This window comes from Mastigoproctus giganteus, chromosome 2 (assembly GCF_048544385.1).
Source record: "Mastigoproctus giganteus isolate SK-2022 chromosome 2, ASM4854438v1, whole genome shotgun sequence".
In the NCBI taxonomy this organism is placed as follows: domain Eukaryota; kingdom Metazoa; phylum Arthropoda; class Arachnida; order Uropygi; family Thelyphonidae; genus Mastigoproctus; species Mastigoproctus giganteus.
Window position 1 is genome coordinate 130,315,104 of NC_143576.1, and position 18,314 is coordinate 130,333,417.

The following is an 18,314-nucleotide window of genomic DNA, read 5'->3' on the forward strand; positions in this document are numbered from 1 at the left end:
ATAGTGTTAACTACAAAATTGCATTTTTGTTTTGAGACAACTTGTTTTATTTTATACAAATAACAATGCATATCATATCATAGAACTGTCTCTCTCTCTAGTACTTTACAAGTTAGCTTGGGCTATAAGCACATTTCTGGTAAACCAAGAAAATGTCAAATTACTTTTTCTTGGATAATTATAAAAATGTTTACTGCAAAATGATTTTGTAGTTAAGTTAACGTTGTTTGGTGCTAAAAACTCGAACTGTAAAAGGACTTCAGAAATTCTTCCAGTCATCAGTGAGAATTGAACCCAGGCTTTTCCAAACAAGTGACAAAACCACTATCAACTTATAAATAGTTTAAAAACACATGCACACTGGATTCCAGTTATTTTGGACATATTGGGACTAGTTCACTTTGGCCCAATTAAGTGGCTGCACTAATTATGCCAAGTTTCCCATAAATAGTTAAAAAGATGTAAAAAATACAAACTGCCATTTCACTGAGCAACAAATTATTTATTCAAATAAATATCAGAATAAATTAGAGCCAAATATTTAAATATTCTTCATGGAGAACTTTCCATTTTTGTTCATTGTCAATATCAGCATCATTAATGTCCTCTCTGAGGAAACATGTTATCCTTAAAGTCCTTCTGTCTAATTTTATTAAATCAAAATACACAACAAATTAGAGAAAAATATTTGATATTTAAACGTTTAATTTATATACAAACATGCGCATACTTGCCCTTCAACTTTTATGTCCTAATTGTCATTGATGGAGGAATTTATCTAGAGGGCTCCATAGCGAAGTGGTCAGGAGCGGGAGTGCAGTGGTACATGCTCTATGAGTAGACCGGGGTTCAAGCCCTTGACTGCTAAATACGGTCGATCTGCCAACCCGCAGTGGACCAGTGCGGCAGATTATGGTCCATTTCGCTCAACATAAATTGTTGAGGAAACTTCCATCCTGCAGTGGACTGATAATGGCTGCAGTTTACCTTTTTTTTTTTTACCCTGCCATACAGACATCTAGTGCAGATAATGGACTGCCTTCCTGCGTGAAGTATTGTCATAACCCTTCAATGAATTTCCTGGCATCCTGTGTAGTCACTCATTCAAATTCAGATGTGTCACCTTCATCATTTTCCTTATCTTCTGATTCCTTGTCTTGCTGTTTTGATAGAATGCGTGCCTCCGTAGCCAGGTGGGCAGGAGCAGCAGTGCATAGCACACACTTCTTAATTAGACCGGGGTTCGAGCCCGTGACCACCAAATACGGAGGATGCGGAAAGGTCAGGGAATGACCATCGCATATCCCCGGAGCAATATGGCCTTAGTTGCTAATGCTCCAAATAACAACAACATATGATTTTGATAGAGTGCTTTCAATGATTGCATTCTCACAATCTTCATTTTTGTTGTAACATTCAATAATATTGTCGATACCTTCAACTTCTTCACTTTTTGCAGTTCTAAAACAGCTTCATATTCACTTTTGGCTGTTTCTGGTTTCTCCAAGTTTGAAAGCTTAAAACTGCAGTGAGAAAAACAGTTCTGAATTGTCTTACTACTTATTTCTTGCCAACTATCAGAGCAACAAACTGTACTGCCTGAAGAAGAAGAAGATTAACCTTTGCACTCACTTCCTTGGTTGTGGAAGATGATGTCATAGATTTTCTTCAATTGCTTCTAGGATGTGGTTCACTAACTTTCCACGATACATCTTCACATTTTTTATGATTCTCATATTCATTTCCTGCATCAAGCTGGATGTTTTTCAAACACTGAACACTTTAGGGTGTGCCGCACAATTGACACGAATCAGAAGAACTTTTCTTGATTTCCTCTGTAATTCCACATCCCACAATGTTAACCATTCCTTAAACGTTTCAGAAATCATCCATGCATTCTTATTAGCAGAGTACCCGACCAGTAAACTGTCCATTCTTAGCCCCTTAAAGCATTGAGGCTAGCACTTTCCCCAATAACCAACACCTTGTTTTTATCAGTTCCTGACATGTTTGAACATCATAACACAGTTATGCGATCCATTTCTTTCTTTGAACCTGACAGTGTTACATGACTGTAGCACAGAGAACCATCTGGTGTGGCAGAATAAAACAGCCCTGTTCCATCAGCACTGTAGATATCATCTGCACAAAATTTTCTGAAGTAAGATGTGTAGTTTCTTGGATTTCCACTCGTATGCACTTACAGCATCAGCATCTTTTTCACCTTGTGCTTTCTTGAATTTAAATCTCATGCCTACATTTCCATCAAAACAACCAACCAACTGTTGTTTTAAAATCATCATGATCCAGCTTCTTAACTAGCTCCGCTGACTTCTTTTTCAACATTGGACCACTGACATACTCCTCGTCCAGTTTCAATGGAGAACCATTGATTTAGGGTGCCCTCAATGTCAGGATCCTTACCTTGATGTTTACATTTTTGGGATGCTCCCTGTTTTCCATCACGTGTCCATTCTTCTTGCAGTTTAGCTTGCTAGTGTATCAAGCATTCAGTTGTAGGTTTCAGTACTCCAGATATCTCTGCCAAATGACGAAGACTGATATTGTGCGGATGGCCTTTTATTTGGCCCAGTAAGGCATTTTTTTCTATTGACAAATCTTTATGTGGAATCTTGTTAAGTCTGAAATTTTATAAAATTAAACTAAAAAAATTATCAAAAATCTCAGCACTGAAAAATCTCTACATTTCCTGATTCGGCATTGGCTCAGTATGAATGATAACACAAGTGCACACAACTGATGCTAATTAGAGACTGTACCCTCTGAGAAGGCATTCATTCACATGCAACATCTAGAAAGGGTGGGGGAGAAACAAAGTGAAAGGAGAAAGGAGAGGGAGAATACACAAAATCAAGCTTCCTGATGAGCCAAGTCATTTACAAGCATCAGCTAAAAGGCTAGGGGAGAACCAGAGGGAAACTAGAAAGAAAAGGGAGAATATGCAAAACCATGCTTCCTGTCTGCTATGGTTGTGTATATGTACCTCGAGTGCTGCAGCCTCCTTCCCTGATTAAACTGCATTGTTATCCCAATTAAGCAAAGAAAACCCTGGGTCTTGATTAGGTTCTGTTCTTTAATATTTGTCCAAAATGAATGACTGTCCTAATGGTGGCCCAAATAACCAGAATCCACTGTATATATATTAGACACTATTATTCACTTCAATGTTTTTCAAAATTTACTTCAAATTTGGTATACTATAAGGTGCACAAAATTTTAATATTACGCATGCTGCTATCTCTGTTACAAGTGAATACTCTGATCCTTGTTTTAATAATAATGAATCCATTATAATTGAGGTGTAAAAGGCCTTGAATGGTTTCAGCAAGCTCAATTTCTGATGGATTTCTTTCTCTTGCACAGATTACTCACCTGAGGGGGACATAAATTCAGTTTGAGGAAAGACAATTGTAGAATAGATGTGCAGAAATTTGCCTTTAGCCAGCAGATGGTTGTTAGTTAGAACAAACTTCCATCTGTTGTAGTGAAGGTCAACATCTTAAATAAGTTCAAGGTAGAACTAGACAAACTTTTGGAGTGAATACATGGGTGAAATGGGATTTTTTTTGGCTGATGCTATTTAAGCTTTCTTTCTTGCATCATATGCCCCTGCTAATGCTAACACCTCAATCAGATTATCTTACAAGTGTCTAGTCTACAGACACTGCAATTTGCATAACTGAACCCTTTCTTGCTAAGACCACTCTTTTGTTCTCTTTACCAATCTCATTATTTCTCTGCATCCATTCCAGCATATTTGCATCCTTCCTAAAATGAGGCTTCTAAACCTGTATGCACTACTCAAGATGTGGATAGTCATTGCCTTGTATAATGGGATAATCACCTTCTTATCCCTGCTAGCAAAGTTCCTGTATATCATTGACAGAACCCAATGATAGGTTCAGAAAGAGGCAACCAGATTGGTGAAAGGAACAAAAGGGTGCTCTTACCTAGAAAGGCTTCACTTCTGCAAATTGCAGCTTCTGGATACTAGGCACCTTCAGGGTGATCTGATTGAGGTCTTTAAGACCTTGAATGGATTGAGTAAACTGAATGTGAATGGCACTTTTTGTCTTGCTGAGACTACAAAAATGAGGGGGGCATAAATTTAAGGTAAGGAAGGATTGTTGCAGGATAGCTGTGCATAAATTTGACTTTTGCTAGCAGGTGGTTGATTGTTGGAACAGGCTTCCATCTGTTGTTGTGGAAGTGGATGGTTTGAATAAATTCAAAGAACTAACAAATTCTTGGAGGGTATGGAGAGATGGATGAAGTGTGTAGTTTTTGTTTTTTTTTTGGCTGATGCTATACAAGCTTGCTCTCTTGCTTAATTTGACACTACCACCACTATATACAGTCAAAGTGTCTTAAGTGGAAAATGCAGTAATGTAGTTCAGGGCATTCAAAGCATAGTTGATCTTCAAGATCTAGACTCCACTTTCAAAAGACTGAATCATGAGATAAGATGAAAATACCAATGTTTACCATACTTTTAGCACTAAATCAAATGCCAAATCAGTTGATATCATTCAGTCTACCAGTGTTATTAGCATTAGTAAAGGCACATGATGCAAGAAAGCAAGCAAGCTTATATAGTATCAGTCAAAAAAAAAAAAAAAAACCCTTCTCATTTCACCCATTCACTCACTCCAAATGTTTGTCTAGTTCTGCCTTAAATCTATTTAAGCTATCAACTTCTACAACGGCAGATGGAAGTTTGTTCCAGCAATCAACCACCTGCTGGCTAAAGGCAAACTTCCGCACATCTATCCTACAACTATCTTTCCTCAATTTGAATTTATGCACTCTCAGGCGATTATTCTGGGCAAAAGGAAGAATCCCATCAGCATTGAGCATGCTCAACCCATTCAAGACTTTATACACCTCAGTCAGATCACCTGGCAGATGCCTAGTCTCCAGACACTGTAATTTGCAAAACTTAAGCCTTTCTTCGTAAGAGCAACCCTTTGTTCTATTCATTAATCTTGTTGCCCTTCTCTGTACTCGTTCCAGCAGCTCTACATCCTTCTTAAAATGAGCCATCCAGACCTGTATACAGTACTCAAGGTGTGGCCTGACCATTGCCTTATACAAGGGGATAATCACCTCCTTATCCCTGCTAGAAAAATTCCTCTTCATCATTGACAAGACACCAGGAGCTGCTCTTGCAGACCGTCTGCACTGTTCAGAAAACTTCATATCTGACTGCACAATTACCCCCAGGTCACATTTGCACATCTCCAATCCATGGGTACCTCCCCTGAGTACAAGGAAGCTGTCATAATTATGGCTAAGGGTTTGCTTACTTCCTTTGCTGCCTCCTTTAATATAACTGGATAGATCCCATCCACCCCAGTTATCTTTATTATGTTTATCTTCAGCAATTTCTCCTCTCCTTTGCACTCAGTTATTACAAAATCATCTAGCTCACTGCCAGAGTTTAATTCACCTCTAGCATTCTCCTCCCTGAATAACTCCTCATGTGTGAATGTAGATGCAAAATACTCATTTAGTTATTGGACTGTCTGTTGATGATTAAACTCCGTGAAAATTAAAAGCTTTTATTTTGTTTGTGATTTACTTTTATTTATATGTTAAATTAATTATAAATGATGGGTTAACTATTACTAACCTGCTAAAGCAATTCAAATTGTATTAAGCATAAATTCTAATCTCAATGATGTCCATTTCCACTTGCAGTCTGCCAAACCCCATGTACTTTTTATGACAGAATCTCAGTTATCGGTTGATTCAACTACTGCTCATCTCAGATGCCCAAATTATTCGCTGTATGATTCCTTTCGCCTCAAAGGTGGTACTTGTGCATATGTCCGTTCTGATATTCCCAGTCAGAGACTTGGTAATTTGGAATCTCCTCTTTTCGATCTTCTCTGGCTTAAAATCTCTCTACCTCATTGTGTCAAATTCATCTGTTGTCTCTACCGTTCCCCAAACTCCACTAATCACTTGGAGCTCTTTGACTTCCTCTCGTTGCAACTTGACTTTCTCCAGTCCAACTTTCCTAACAGTGAGGTAATTTTCCTTGGTGATTTTAATGTTCACAACTCCAGCTGGCTTCCGTTTTCTAGTCACACCGACCCAGCAGGTCGAGATGCTGAGGCTTTTGCAATTACTAATGACCTAGCACAGATTGTTCATTTACCTACAAGAATACCGGACAATCCGAATCATACAGCCAATACGCTCGATCTTTTTCTCACAAACAACCCTTCTAAGTACACGGTCGAAGTGAGAGGTCCTTTAGGCACTTCAGACCACAACTTGGTGATTGTCTCTTCTCCAATGGAACCTTTATCTCATGGCTATTCCCAACCTCGTGTTGTTTGGCATTACAAGAATGCAAAATGGGATGACCTGCGAGACTTCTTTTCTTCTTTTCCTTGGTCGGATTACTGTTTCAAAACTCCTGATGTCAACGTTTGCTCAGATCGTGTCAGTGAAATTATTCTTGCAGGAATGGAATCCTTTATCCCACACTCCACTTTAAAATCTCGTCCTTTATCTAAACCTTGGTTTTCCAATAAATGTGCTAAGGCTGTTCAAGAGAAGAATGTTGCATATCGTAATTGGCTTGTTTCTAATTCTTCAGTTTCATTTTCTGCCTACACCAAAGCTCGCAACAATTGTAAAGCAGTTATTAATCAGTCCAAACTAGAGTTTGAACAGGCTAAGAGTAGAAAACTTGCTTCTTGCCCTAATGGTAGCCGAGCATTCTGGTCTCTTGCCAAAGCTATTGGCCGCAACTTTTGCCCATCTCTGCTTCCACCTCTGTCCAAACCAGATGGTTCTGTTGTCACTTCAGCCAAGGATAAAGCTGACCTGCTAGCATCCCATTTTTCTTCCAGCTCATGTATTAATGATCTTGGTAAAACACCTCCCACCATTCCCAACACGGTCCATTCAATGCCTCCTGTGGTCTTCCGTCAAAAGGATATCAGAAGGATTTTGATGAATCTTGATGCTAAGAAAGCTCCAGGTCCTGATGGTATTTCTCCACTTGTTCTCAAAATCTGTGCTCCTGAACTTACTCCTATTCTTTGCCGCCTTTTTTCACTTTCTTATTCCAAAGGTGTTTTTCCTTCTTCTTGGAAATTTGCTCATATCCAGCCAGTTCCTAAAAAGGGTGACAAATCCCTCCCATCCAATTATCGTCCCATTGCAATTACTTCTACTCTTTCTAAAGTAATGGAGAAATCAATTAACCGCCATCTCTTAAACTACCTAGAAACCTTCCGTCTGATCAACGATCGCCAGTATGGATTCCGTCAGTGTCGATCCACTGGTGATATTCTGGCTTATGTTACCCATTTATGGACTACTTCAATGGAAAGGTTCGGTGAAACCCAAGTAGTTGCTCTTGACATCTCAAAGGCTTTCGATCGTGTTTGGCATAAAGGTCTTCTAAACAAGCTTCCATCTTATGGTTTGCCAACTGTTTTTAGTAATTGGTTATCCAGTTTTCTCTCTGATCGCTCACTGAGGGTGATGGTAGATGGCTCTCTGTCTTCTAACTTCTCCACTAATGCCGGTGTCCCCCAAGGTTCAGTTCTTTCCCCCACTCTTTTCCTCTTGTATATCAATGACCTTCTTCCATTGACTGGAAATCCTATCCATAGTTTTGCCGATGATAGCACATTGCATTCAACTTTCCATTTTGAGAAACCTTGCCCTGCTCAATCAGCTTCAACTTCTCGAAAATCTGCTACCAATTCCTTAAATGCCGATCTTCAGGTAATTCTCCAGTGGGGCAAAGACAACTTAGTTGATTTCAATCCTTCTAAAACTCAGTCTTGTCTTATATCTCGCAAAAAGGATTCTTCTGCTCCTATGCTTATCTTTAGTGACACTCCAATTTCTAGGCAAAAGGATATATCTCTTTTGGGAATTACCCTGACTTCTAATCTCTCTTGGCACAAGCACATTACAAATATTGCTTCCTCTGCATCTAAAAAACTTGGTTTTCTCTTTCGCTCTCGGCGTTACTTTTCTTCCAAACAGCTGCTCACTCTGTATAAATCGCAAATCCGCCCTGCCATGGAATATTGTTCCCACATTTGGGGTGGTGCCCCCAAAACCTCTCTCAGGCTTCTTGATTCCATTCAGAAGAGGGCAGTTAGGTTAATTAATGATTCATCTTTAACAGAGTCTCTCCACTCGCTTTCTCATAGACGTACTGTTTCTGCTGCATGCCTCTTCTACAGATATTTCCATGGGCACTGTTCTTCTGAATTGGCTTCTATAATTCCCGCTCTCTCTTTCAAAACAGTCCGAACACGTGCCGCCACCAGCCAACATCCATTTACTGTTCAACTTCAAACCCACAGAACCAACTTTTCATCTTCCTCATTTATTCATTCAACTGCCGTTTTCTGGAACAACCTTCCTTCATACATATTTCCTGAAAATTACAATCTACAGAAGTTCAAGTCCAATGTCAACAAATATCTTCTTTCGTCTTCTCAACCTCCAACCCAAGCACGGTACTAAGTACTATAGGTTCTAATACCTCTCGTGTTTGGGGTTCACATAAAAAAAAAAAAAAAATAGATGATAAGTGACAAAGCCAATCCTGAGTTAAGAATCCCTGACTTACAGCCATTGTACATGTGAACAAAATAATGCTTTGCATGCTACAAAATAATGTAACATGTGAAGTATAATTTTTCATCAGTGAACAACATTTCAGTTGTTTTTTTTTTTTTTACCTTGATTAATTAAAACAGGATAAAGTTTGTGCATCAGTGTTGAATAAGAAACTTAAATCAGTTTCAGCTAGCTTTAATTTTCACACTATCTTAATGAAATCACAGTCATATCCAGATGTTGCAATATGATTCTTTGTCATATTCCTTCATCCATTGCTATTTTTTTTTTTTTTTTGGTAAAATAATGCTTTCAGTAGTTTAGCACCTATACTAAGAGGTCTTTGTTGAAAGGTGTGCCAATCCTTGCAAGATTGAGACCAATCATAAAACAAAGGACTGACAGTTCATTCTTACAGCTGCTAGACTAACGTTTAAAATAGTTTAGTTACCAATGTTGCTCATTGTAACAGACAAATCTAACTTCAGAAGACAGTTTCTTATGGAGTCATCTGTAACAGTCTCAGATACCAGAAAGTTTGGATCCTCAAATAATTGTATAATCATCAAAGATATGAAGCTCAGTGAGGCAAACTTCAAATAGGATCTCTTGTTTTAAACTTTTAAGTAGCAAGAAAAGGAATTGTTTTTCTAATTTGTTAACTAATTTTATTTGACCCGAAATATTTTAAATAATGTATAGTCTATTACTATTCTGCTATTATTATAAATTAAAATAGTATGATAAAGTAATTTATTCTATCTAAATTACTTTAGATTCATAATAATTAATGCAACTTAATGATTTTACCATGCCATTTATAGCAAAATCTAGTATGGATATGCCACCCCAAAATGCCACATCTCCTACTAGTAGTCGTAATATATTTCAAAGACCAAAAGTCAAAGGTAATGGATGGTTTTCCTTATTAATAATAATTTGCATTATAAAAGTATTCCGTCATACCCTCCCACACATTTCCCAATATCATAATTTATTAAGAGTCAACTTAGAATGACTAAAATTCTTACAATTTCACAATTTAATAAGATACCATTCACAGAGCATTGACGAATTGTTTGTTAATTTATTGTTATGATATTCTCCTTTAAAATTCTTACATAGGTATGTTTCCAGAAGATTGATATACATTTACTGATCATAAGAAATCTGTATAATTGCTTAATGATTTAAAGATTATATAGTTCTTCCAGATATGCATAGCTCTAACTTATGCATATTAATTGATGCAAATAAACATAGAATCTTATTTCTAGTAGCTGAGTTTGGAGAAGAAAATATAAAATAGCTTCTCCATGTGTACTCATATATTTGTTCAGTAAATAACCAATTAAACTTGTATATTCTAAAATACGCATGCATTTTCAGAAGTTCAGTAATTCAATCTTATTTACATGTAAAGTAGCAAGTTATACCCATACCAATACAGGGTGTGTGAATACTGTCAATTGGCCCAGAGTGCCAAGCGATTTTTCTTAAGCGAAGTATAGAGTGATCTTTCCAAGTGATTTCATTCTGTTTCATTTCTAGCAACATTTCTCATCCTCAGTTCATTGTAAGTGGTTCTGTACGTAAGGTTCTAAGTAAGAACCCAAGAAGGAAAATCACCTTCCTTTTCTTACTATATTTATTAATTTTATCACTAACAAACTAACTGTCCTGCCTCCCTGTGGCAGAGCCGGAAACCTGAAAGGAAAAACAATCCTTTCAGGGCTAAAAGGAGCAACAATGGACTTGATAAACCAGGTTTCAACTGGTTTCAACTTCGATCATAATTAGCAGCAAGATGATCTTAATCTATCTACTGCCAAGAGACAAAAGAAAGATGTGGTCCAGATCAAACACATCTCTGACCCTTTCTAATTTTGCATTCCTTGTCAGATCAGCCTGTTAGTAAACTTTCTCCCTTTGTAATACAAAGGTGTCTAGAACATATAGCTGGTCCACTGGAAATGGTTTGCTGCTTGAAATCAGGTGACCTACTAATAGAAATGATGAATCACCAACATTCTGAGCTTCTTAAAAGCACAACTTTTGGCGGGATTCCCATCAAAGTCACTCCACATGCCACTTTAAATACATCGAAAGGGGTTATTGTGGAATGGGACCTCCTAAACAGCTCTGAAGAAGACATTGTACAAGAGTTACAAAACCACAATGTCATACTTGCCAAAAGAATCCTTATTAAAAAGGATGGAAACCGATATCAACATGTACTATCATACTTACTTTCAACATTCCTACTCTACCAACATCGGTCAAAGCAGGATACCTGAATTGCCAGGTAAAGCCATACATCCCCAATCCAGTGAAATGATTCAAATGTCAAAAGTATAGCCATTCCCAAACAGTATACAAAGGACAAGCTATTTGTGCCATACACAGTCTCCTCGCTGCCCAAACTGCAAAGGAGACCACCCTGCCTATTTCAGAGACTGCAGTATATGGGAGAGAGAAAAGCAAGTTCAAAATTATAAAACTGAACACAAGTTCACATACCAAGAAGCCAAAAAGCAGATATACCATTACTCCCAACAGTAAGATTATATGCAATGTCAGTACAGAAAACAAAAGTAACTGCATCACAAACTGACATCTCGGTCCCCCCCCCTAACATCTCAATAGCAGACTGGGCATGTACTCTGCTCTTACAAACAAAACCAAAAGCTGACCAAGCAATAAATACACCTATTTAGATAAAAAACAGAAAAAAATTGATACTATGGAAATCGATGAAAAAGAGCAAGAAGATAAACCAGTCCTGGAACTTTGTGCAACTGATGATATGGACAGCGATGGTCAACCAAGCTTCCCTAGAAAGGAAAAAATCAAAACAGATCAGTTCAAACAGGCAGCTGATCATAAATCTTCTGAATCAGTTACTAAGTCCAAATAATGCATACACTTCTTCAGTGGAATTGTTGTGGCGGCATTTGAAGTAACCTTAACGATATCAAAGGTCTCATTTCCATCTACAATCCTGCAAATGTCTGTTTACAAGAAACATACCTAATTCCACACATAAGTATTTCATTCACTACAATATATATAGGCAAGATCGTAAAACCACAACAACCGTTCATGGAGACGCTGCCATTTTATGGACTCTAAACTTCCATCCAGGAATATTCAGCTGCAAACACTCCTTGAATCAGTTGCGGTACGCATCGCGATTGTAATTACCTTTACACTGGTTTCTCTCTATCTTCCACCCAACCGAGCACTGTAGACTGGTTGTAGACATGGATAGGACACCATGGGGAGGACCCATGGTGTCCTATTGATGATTTATCGAACAATTGCTAGTAGAGATAAGGACGTCATAATCCCATTATATAAGGCTATTGTTAGACCACACTTAGAATACTGTGTTCACGGTTTGAAAGGGTCCAAAGAGAGTGAGATCGGCAAAAGTGCGTCAAATATGAGGAAAGACTTCGAATATGTGGGTTGGCGGAGCTTGGAAACTAGGCACCTTAGAGGAAGACTTGATTAAGGTGTTTAATGCTCTGAGAGGCATAAGCAAAATGAATAAAGAAGAAATTTTCACGGTTATAAATGATTCTAGAACTAGGGGGGGGGCCATAATTTCAAGTTACTGTGGGAGTTGTTTAGACTGAATTGCAGGAAGTTTTATTTTAGCCAGTGAGTTATAAATTACTGGAATAAGTTACCTACATGGGTGGTAGAGGCTGACAGTCTGGGGAAATTCAACATGACAGTCTGGATAATTACCTAAGGGAGGAGGGAAATGCATAGGTTGTCCATTTCCTTTTTTTATTATTATTTTTTTAAATTTTCTTATTATTATTATTAATTTGTTTTTATTCTTATTATTTTATTTTATATATTTTTGTTATTTAATTTTATTATTATTATTTTATTTCTTTTTTTTCCTTTTTTTTTTTTTTTTGGCTGGTGCCGCATAAGCCATAGGCTTCCTTGCACCATGTGGCCATTACTAATACTAATAATCAGCTACCCACTGGCTGAAGGAAAATTTCTGCATTTTGATTCTGCAACTAATCTTCCTCAATTTGAATTTATGCCCCCTCATGTGTGTATGTCTAATCTGAGCAAGAGGTAGGATTCCATCAGCACTGAGCTAATTCAATCCTTTCAGTCTTAAACACTGCAATCAGATTTCCTCATAGGTGCTTATTCTCCAGATGCAGCATTTTTGCAGAACTGAAGTCTTTCATGGTGAGAATATCCTTGCACCCACATCCATCATTGCACCACATCATAAAATGAGACCTCCAGACCTTTTTTGCAGTACTCAAGATGTGATCTAACCATTGCCTTGTGCAGTAGGATAATCACCTCCTTATCTCTGCTGGTAAAATTAAAAATAATGAATTCGTCCCATTTGCAATATTTTCTTGTTGCTCTTCAAAGCTGGCTGTCTTAACTGTGGGGAGGAGCATCCTGCATACTGATCATGACCAAGATGGAAATAAGAAAATGAAATACAGATATAAATTCTTCCTTATTGACTTTTTTCAAAGAGAATTTAAAAGGCTTAGAGGCCTTTGGAGAAGAAGATATGGATACTGGCCACGTTGACCAAGAATTTTGCAGCTCTGGCGAATGCTAAATTTTCATTTATATTTAGTTGTTTTATTGACTTAATTGTTATACTAAATTATTTTCTATAAGTAGGTTTATAGTTCTAGCCAAGCTCCATGGTTTATTTTTGAATTTAGATAAAATAGCTTAAGGTTTAACGTACAACTAGATAATGAAATATGTAGCATTGTATCAGAAATCTGTTAGATTAGTATAGTATTAATTAATCAGTAAAATTTATTATTCTTATTAAAGTTCATTGTTAATTAAATTATACTTAATGGAATCATGACCCAGACTAGAGCAGCAAAGCAGTGTTCGCAAAAGAGCCAGAGTGCTGTGGCTTGTGGGAGAACCAAAGGGGATGATTTTCCAACGCATCACAGTCTAAAACAATGTGCGAAATGTGAAATGTTTGCAGACCTGCCTAGAACAGGACATGATCTAGCCAAGGAGGATGTCTTTGTGTGTGCTAAGTGCAGAAACTGTGAAGAAATTAGGTGCCAACTCAGCGTTCTGATGGACATCTATGAGTGTGAGGTGTAGGGTAAATGCCCTCGAAGAAATTAATATGAGGGGCCAATCAAGTTGTTAGCTGCCCAACTCAATGCCAAAGCTCACTCCTGTGCATCAGGCAACACAGCAGCAATCTCCAAGGCAGAATGCGCTAGTCCCACAGGAACTAGTTATTGTTGGTCTGTATTGTCAGGGAGACGGGGAATATATTATGCAAAAAGTATAGGTGGAACAGGACCAGGGTATGTCAGCCAGGGGCAAAAGTTGATGACGTTGTAGGGCAGATATCATCTTTTAAGAGCACAAAAAGGTGATTTTATTGTACACATTGGCACTAATGACCTTAAGAATAAAAGATCTGCAGATTTACTTAACAATACAGGTCAATGCTGAAAAAAATTGCGAGTTAGAGTTAAATTTAAAAGTGTCTGCAATTTTGCCCAGATACGATAGGAGGAAGTATATGATGAGAGCCTTGTCGATCAGTTCGGCCCTGGAGAAATTGTGCAAGATTCACAGAGTAGAATTTTTTTCAGCATGGTCTGTGCTTGCTAACAGGAGAGACTGCTTCTACAGGGATGGGATACACTTAAATAGAAAGGATGCAAGAATATTTGCTGATGCTATCGAGGCAGTGTTAGGTGTGTCAGAAAACTACTAGATTGGGGGGATTCACAGACTGAAAATATAACGGTAGCCGCAGGCAGAGGCGAAAGTGATTCTTCCACTACTTCTATTGTAATGAGCAACAGCCGAGAGAGCAAGCTGCTGGGAGGCATCATGGAACAAGTAAATACATGGGCTGTGTTAGGGTAACTAAGACTAAGTGCATGTATACTTGCATGTACACTAATGCTAGAAGTATAGTAAATAAAATTGATGAATTTGAAGTGCTGATCAAGACATCAAAGGCAGATATTGTTGGGATATCAGAAACATTGTGTCACACAGATATAAGCAGTACAGAATTGGAATTTGGGGAGTACAAACAGCATAACTACTTATGTACAAACAGCATAATACCTTAACTAACAACATCACACCCTCCTCCCTTCCTACCCTATACAGGAGAGGAAGGGAGGAGGGGTTATGCTGTTAGTTAAGAAACACAAAATCTAAAGAAGTGCATCCAGTTGACATGGGTGGACAGTACAATGTTGAGTCTGTTTGGTGTGACATAAACACTGGGAAAAGGAAAAAGAGAGTTGGAGTATGTTATAGGCCTAATGACTCTGATGAGTACAATGAATAGTTGTGCAGAGAAATAGAATGGGCCAGTAAATCAGAATGTCTTGTAATGAGGGTTTTGACTTTTCAGATATTGACTGGAACTTGTGGGTTGGTCATTAGCAAGACTTTTGTGGATTTATTGGAGGATTGTTTACTAGAGCAACATGTTCAAGGGGCAACCAGAGGGAGTAATACCCTTGATCTGATTATCAGCAATGGTCATTCATGCATGATAACTAGATGACAGTGATCACAGTGTACTGGTGTGGGATTTACTTAAAGTTGTAACTGCCATCAATGGTAAAGTGAAGGGCGTTTGTTTTCATAAAGGTGACTATAGTGGTCTGAGACAGTTTTTAAATTCTATACAGTGGGATCAGCTGATGATGTTACCAGTAGTTAAGAAACTATTGGTAATCAGCTGATGATGTTACCAATAGTTCGGTCCTTGAAGTTGTCACAGACATTCTCTCAGATAGGCCAAACAAGCTGTACTTGCTACCTGGGAGTCTAAAACACTGATGTAACTGATATTCGGGTGACACTCAAGTCAAGTGGACCCAATTTCGGCGAAGTCCGGACGGTCTGTGACATCCAAATCCTGGGTATAACCTCCATGCACAAGTACATGGTGGGTGACCACCCAGGTGTGAACCAACGTAACCAGGGGTCGAGGTGTGGCGCCCACACCACATGGAGGAATGCTGCCCCTCTATGTTACCAGGCAGTACTAGGTGGTAGATGACTCTCATCAACCGGTGAAATACCACCACTTTGCTTATTGGAGGCTTGAAGTGGTGGAATCCATGTTTAGTCTCTAGAGCTAAGTTCCGGTCAACCCTTCCCTATCTCTTCCATCATGCAGTATGATTGATGACTTTTGAGGTTATGATGAACATCGTGGCGAGATCCAATATTCCTTACATTTCGAGGGTACAGCTCTAAAACGGTGTTCGCAGGCCGGCCGCTTGTTATTACACTGGACCGAACCTATTGGTAACTCTCTAGGAGGCTTCCGGATCAGCTAGAGTATAATCTTGCTACCTCTATTCTGCCAGATAGTGACTGGAGGGAGTCCGAGTAGTGTGTATGCGGGGAGCATTGTCGAGGCCACGTTATGTCAAGGATCTGGGTATATTCTTACCATGTGTACGCCATATCCAAAATTTCATTACTTCATACAGCATGTCCCACCCACTTTTTCTTACTATTGAATATACCATGAATTGTCAAACTAATAGAGCTAGCTTATCTGCGAAAAGATCTAAACCTCCCAAGCACTTCCTAATTCATTTCACAAATATACGTAGTCTCAATTCTAATCTCAATGATGTCCATTTCGACTTGCAGTCTGCCAAACCCCATGTATTTTTTATGACAGAATCTCAGTTATCGGTTGATTCAACTACTGCTCATCTCAGATGTCCAAATTATTCGCTGTATGATTCCTTACGCCTCAAAGGTGATACTTGTGCATATGTCCGTTCTGATATTCCCAGTCAGAGACTTGGTAATTTGGAATCTCCTCTTTTCGATCTTCTCTGGCTTAAAATCTCTCTACCTCATTGGGTAAAATTCATCTGTTGTCTATACCGTTCTCCCAACTCCACTAATCACTTGGAGCTCTTTGACTTCCTCTCTTTGCAACTTAACTTTCTCCAGTTCAACTTTCCTAACAGTGAGGTAATTTTCCTTGGTTTTTAATGTTCACAACTCCAGTTGGCTTTCGTTTTCTAGTCACACCGACCCAGCTGGTCGAGATGCTGAGGCTTTTGCAATTACTAATGACCTCGCATTTGTTCATTGTTCATTTACCTACAAGAATATCGGACAATCCTAATCATACAGCCAACATGCTTGATCTCTTTCTCATAAACAATCCTTCTAAGTACACGGTCGAAGCGAGGTCCTTTAGGCACTTCAAATCACAACTGGTGATTGTCTCTTCTCCAATGGAGCCTTTATCTCATGGCTATTCCCACCTCATGTTGTTTGGCATTACAAGAATGCAAAATGGGATGACCTGCTAGATTTCTTTTCTTCTTTTCCATAGTCGGATTACTGTTTCAAAACTTCTGATGTCAACGTTTGCTCAGATCGTGTCAATGAAATTATTCTTGAAGGAATGGAATCCTTTATCCCACACTCCACTTTAAAATCTCGTCCTTTAAATAAACCTTGGTTTTCCAATAAATGTGCTAAGGCTGTTCAAGGGAAGAATGTTGCATATCCTAATTGGCTTGTTTCTAATTCTCCGGTTTCATTTTCTGCCTACACCAAAGCTTGCAACAATTGTAAAGCAGTTATTAATCAGTCCAAACTAGAGTTTGAATAGGCTAAGAGTAGAAAACTTGCTTCTTACCCTAATGGTAGCCAAGCATTCTGGTCTCTTGCCAGGTGTCTCCGTAGCCAGGTGGGAAGCAGCAGCAGCAGTGCGTAGCACACGCTTCTTGATTAGACCGGGGTTCGAGCCCGTCACCACCAAATACGGAGGATGTGAAAGGTCAGGGAATGACCACCACATATCCCGGAGCAATATGGCCTTAGTTGCTAATGCTCCTAAAAACCAAATAACTAATTAACTAACTGGTCTCTTGCCAAAGCTATTGGCCGCAAGTTTTGCCCACCTCTGTCCAAACCAGATGGTTCTGTTGTCACTTCAGCCAAGGATAAAGCTGACCTGCTAACATCTCATTTTTCTTCCAACTCATTAGCATTAGCATTAGTAGAGGCATATGATGCAAGAAAGCAAGCTTATTCAGCATCAGCCAAAAAAAAAAAAAAAAAACAACCACTACTCCCATTTCACCCCTCAATTCGTTCGAAATACCTGTCCAGCTGAGCCTTAAATTTGTTTAGGCTATCAACTTCAACAACAAGCGATGGAAGTCTATTCCACAAACCAACTGCCCGCTGGCTAAAGGCGAATTTCCGCACATCTATCCGACATCCGTCCTTCCTCAATTTGAATTTATGCCCTCTCAGGTGATTATTCTGAGCAAGAGGAAGAATTCCATCGGCATTGAGCATGCTCAAGCCATTCAAAGCCTCATGTATTAATGATCTTCGTAAAACACCTCCCACTATTCCCAACATGCTCCATTCAATGCCTCCTGTGGTATTCCGTCAAAAGAATGTCAGAAGGATTTTGATGAATCTTGATTCCAAGAAAGCTCCAGGTCCCGATGATATTTCTCCACTTGTTTTCAAATTCTGTGCTCCTGAACTTACTCCTATTCTTTGCCGCCTTTTTTTCACTTTCTTATTCCAAAGGTGTTTTTCCTTCTGCTTGGAAATTTGCTCATATCCAGCCAATTCCTAAAAAGGGTGACAAGTCCCTCCCATCCAATTAT

General features: G+C 38.7%; 1 protein-coding gene across 2 annotated transcripts in view; it reads left to right on the forward strand.

Moving 5' to 3' along the window:
• The window catches only part of Sec16 (endoplasmic reticulum export factor secretory 16), a 592,575-nt gene that overhangs the window by 520,780 nt on the left and 53,481 nt on the right, over positions 1–18,314 (forward strand). For both annotated transcript variants that reach the window (XM_090389538.1, XM_090389539.1), the window contains exon 31: positions 9,450–9,533. In XM_090389538.1, coding sequence (XP_090245664.1) covers positions 9,450–9,533 — 84 coding nt within the window. The remainder of the gene's footprint in view (positions 1–9,449; positions 9,534–18,314) is intronic.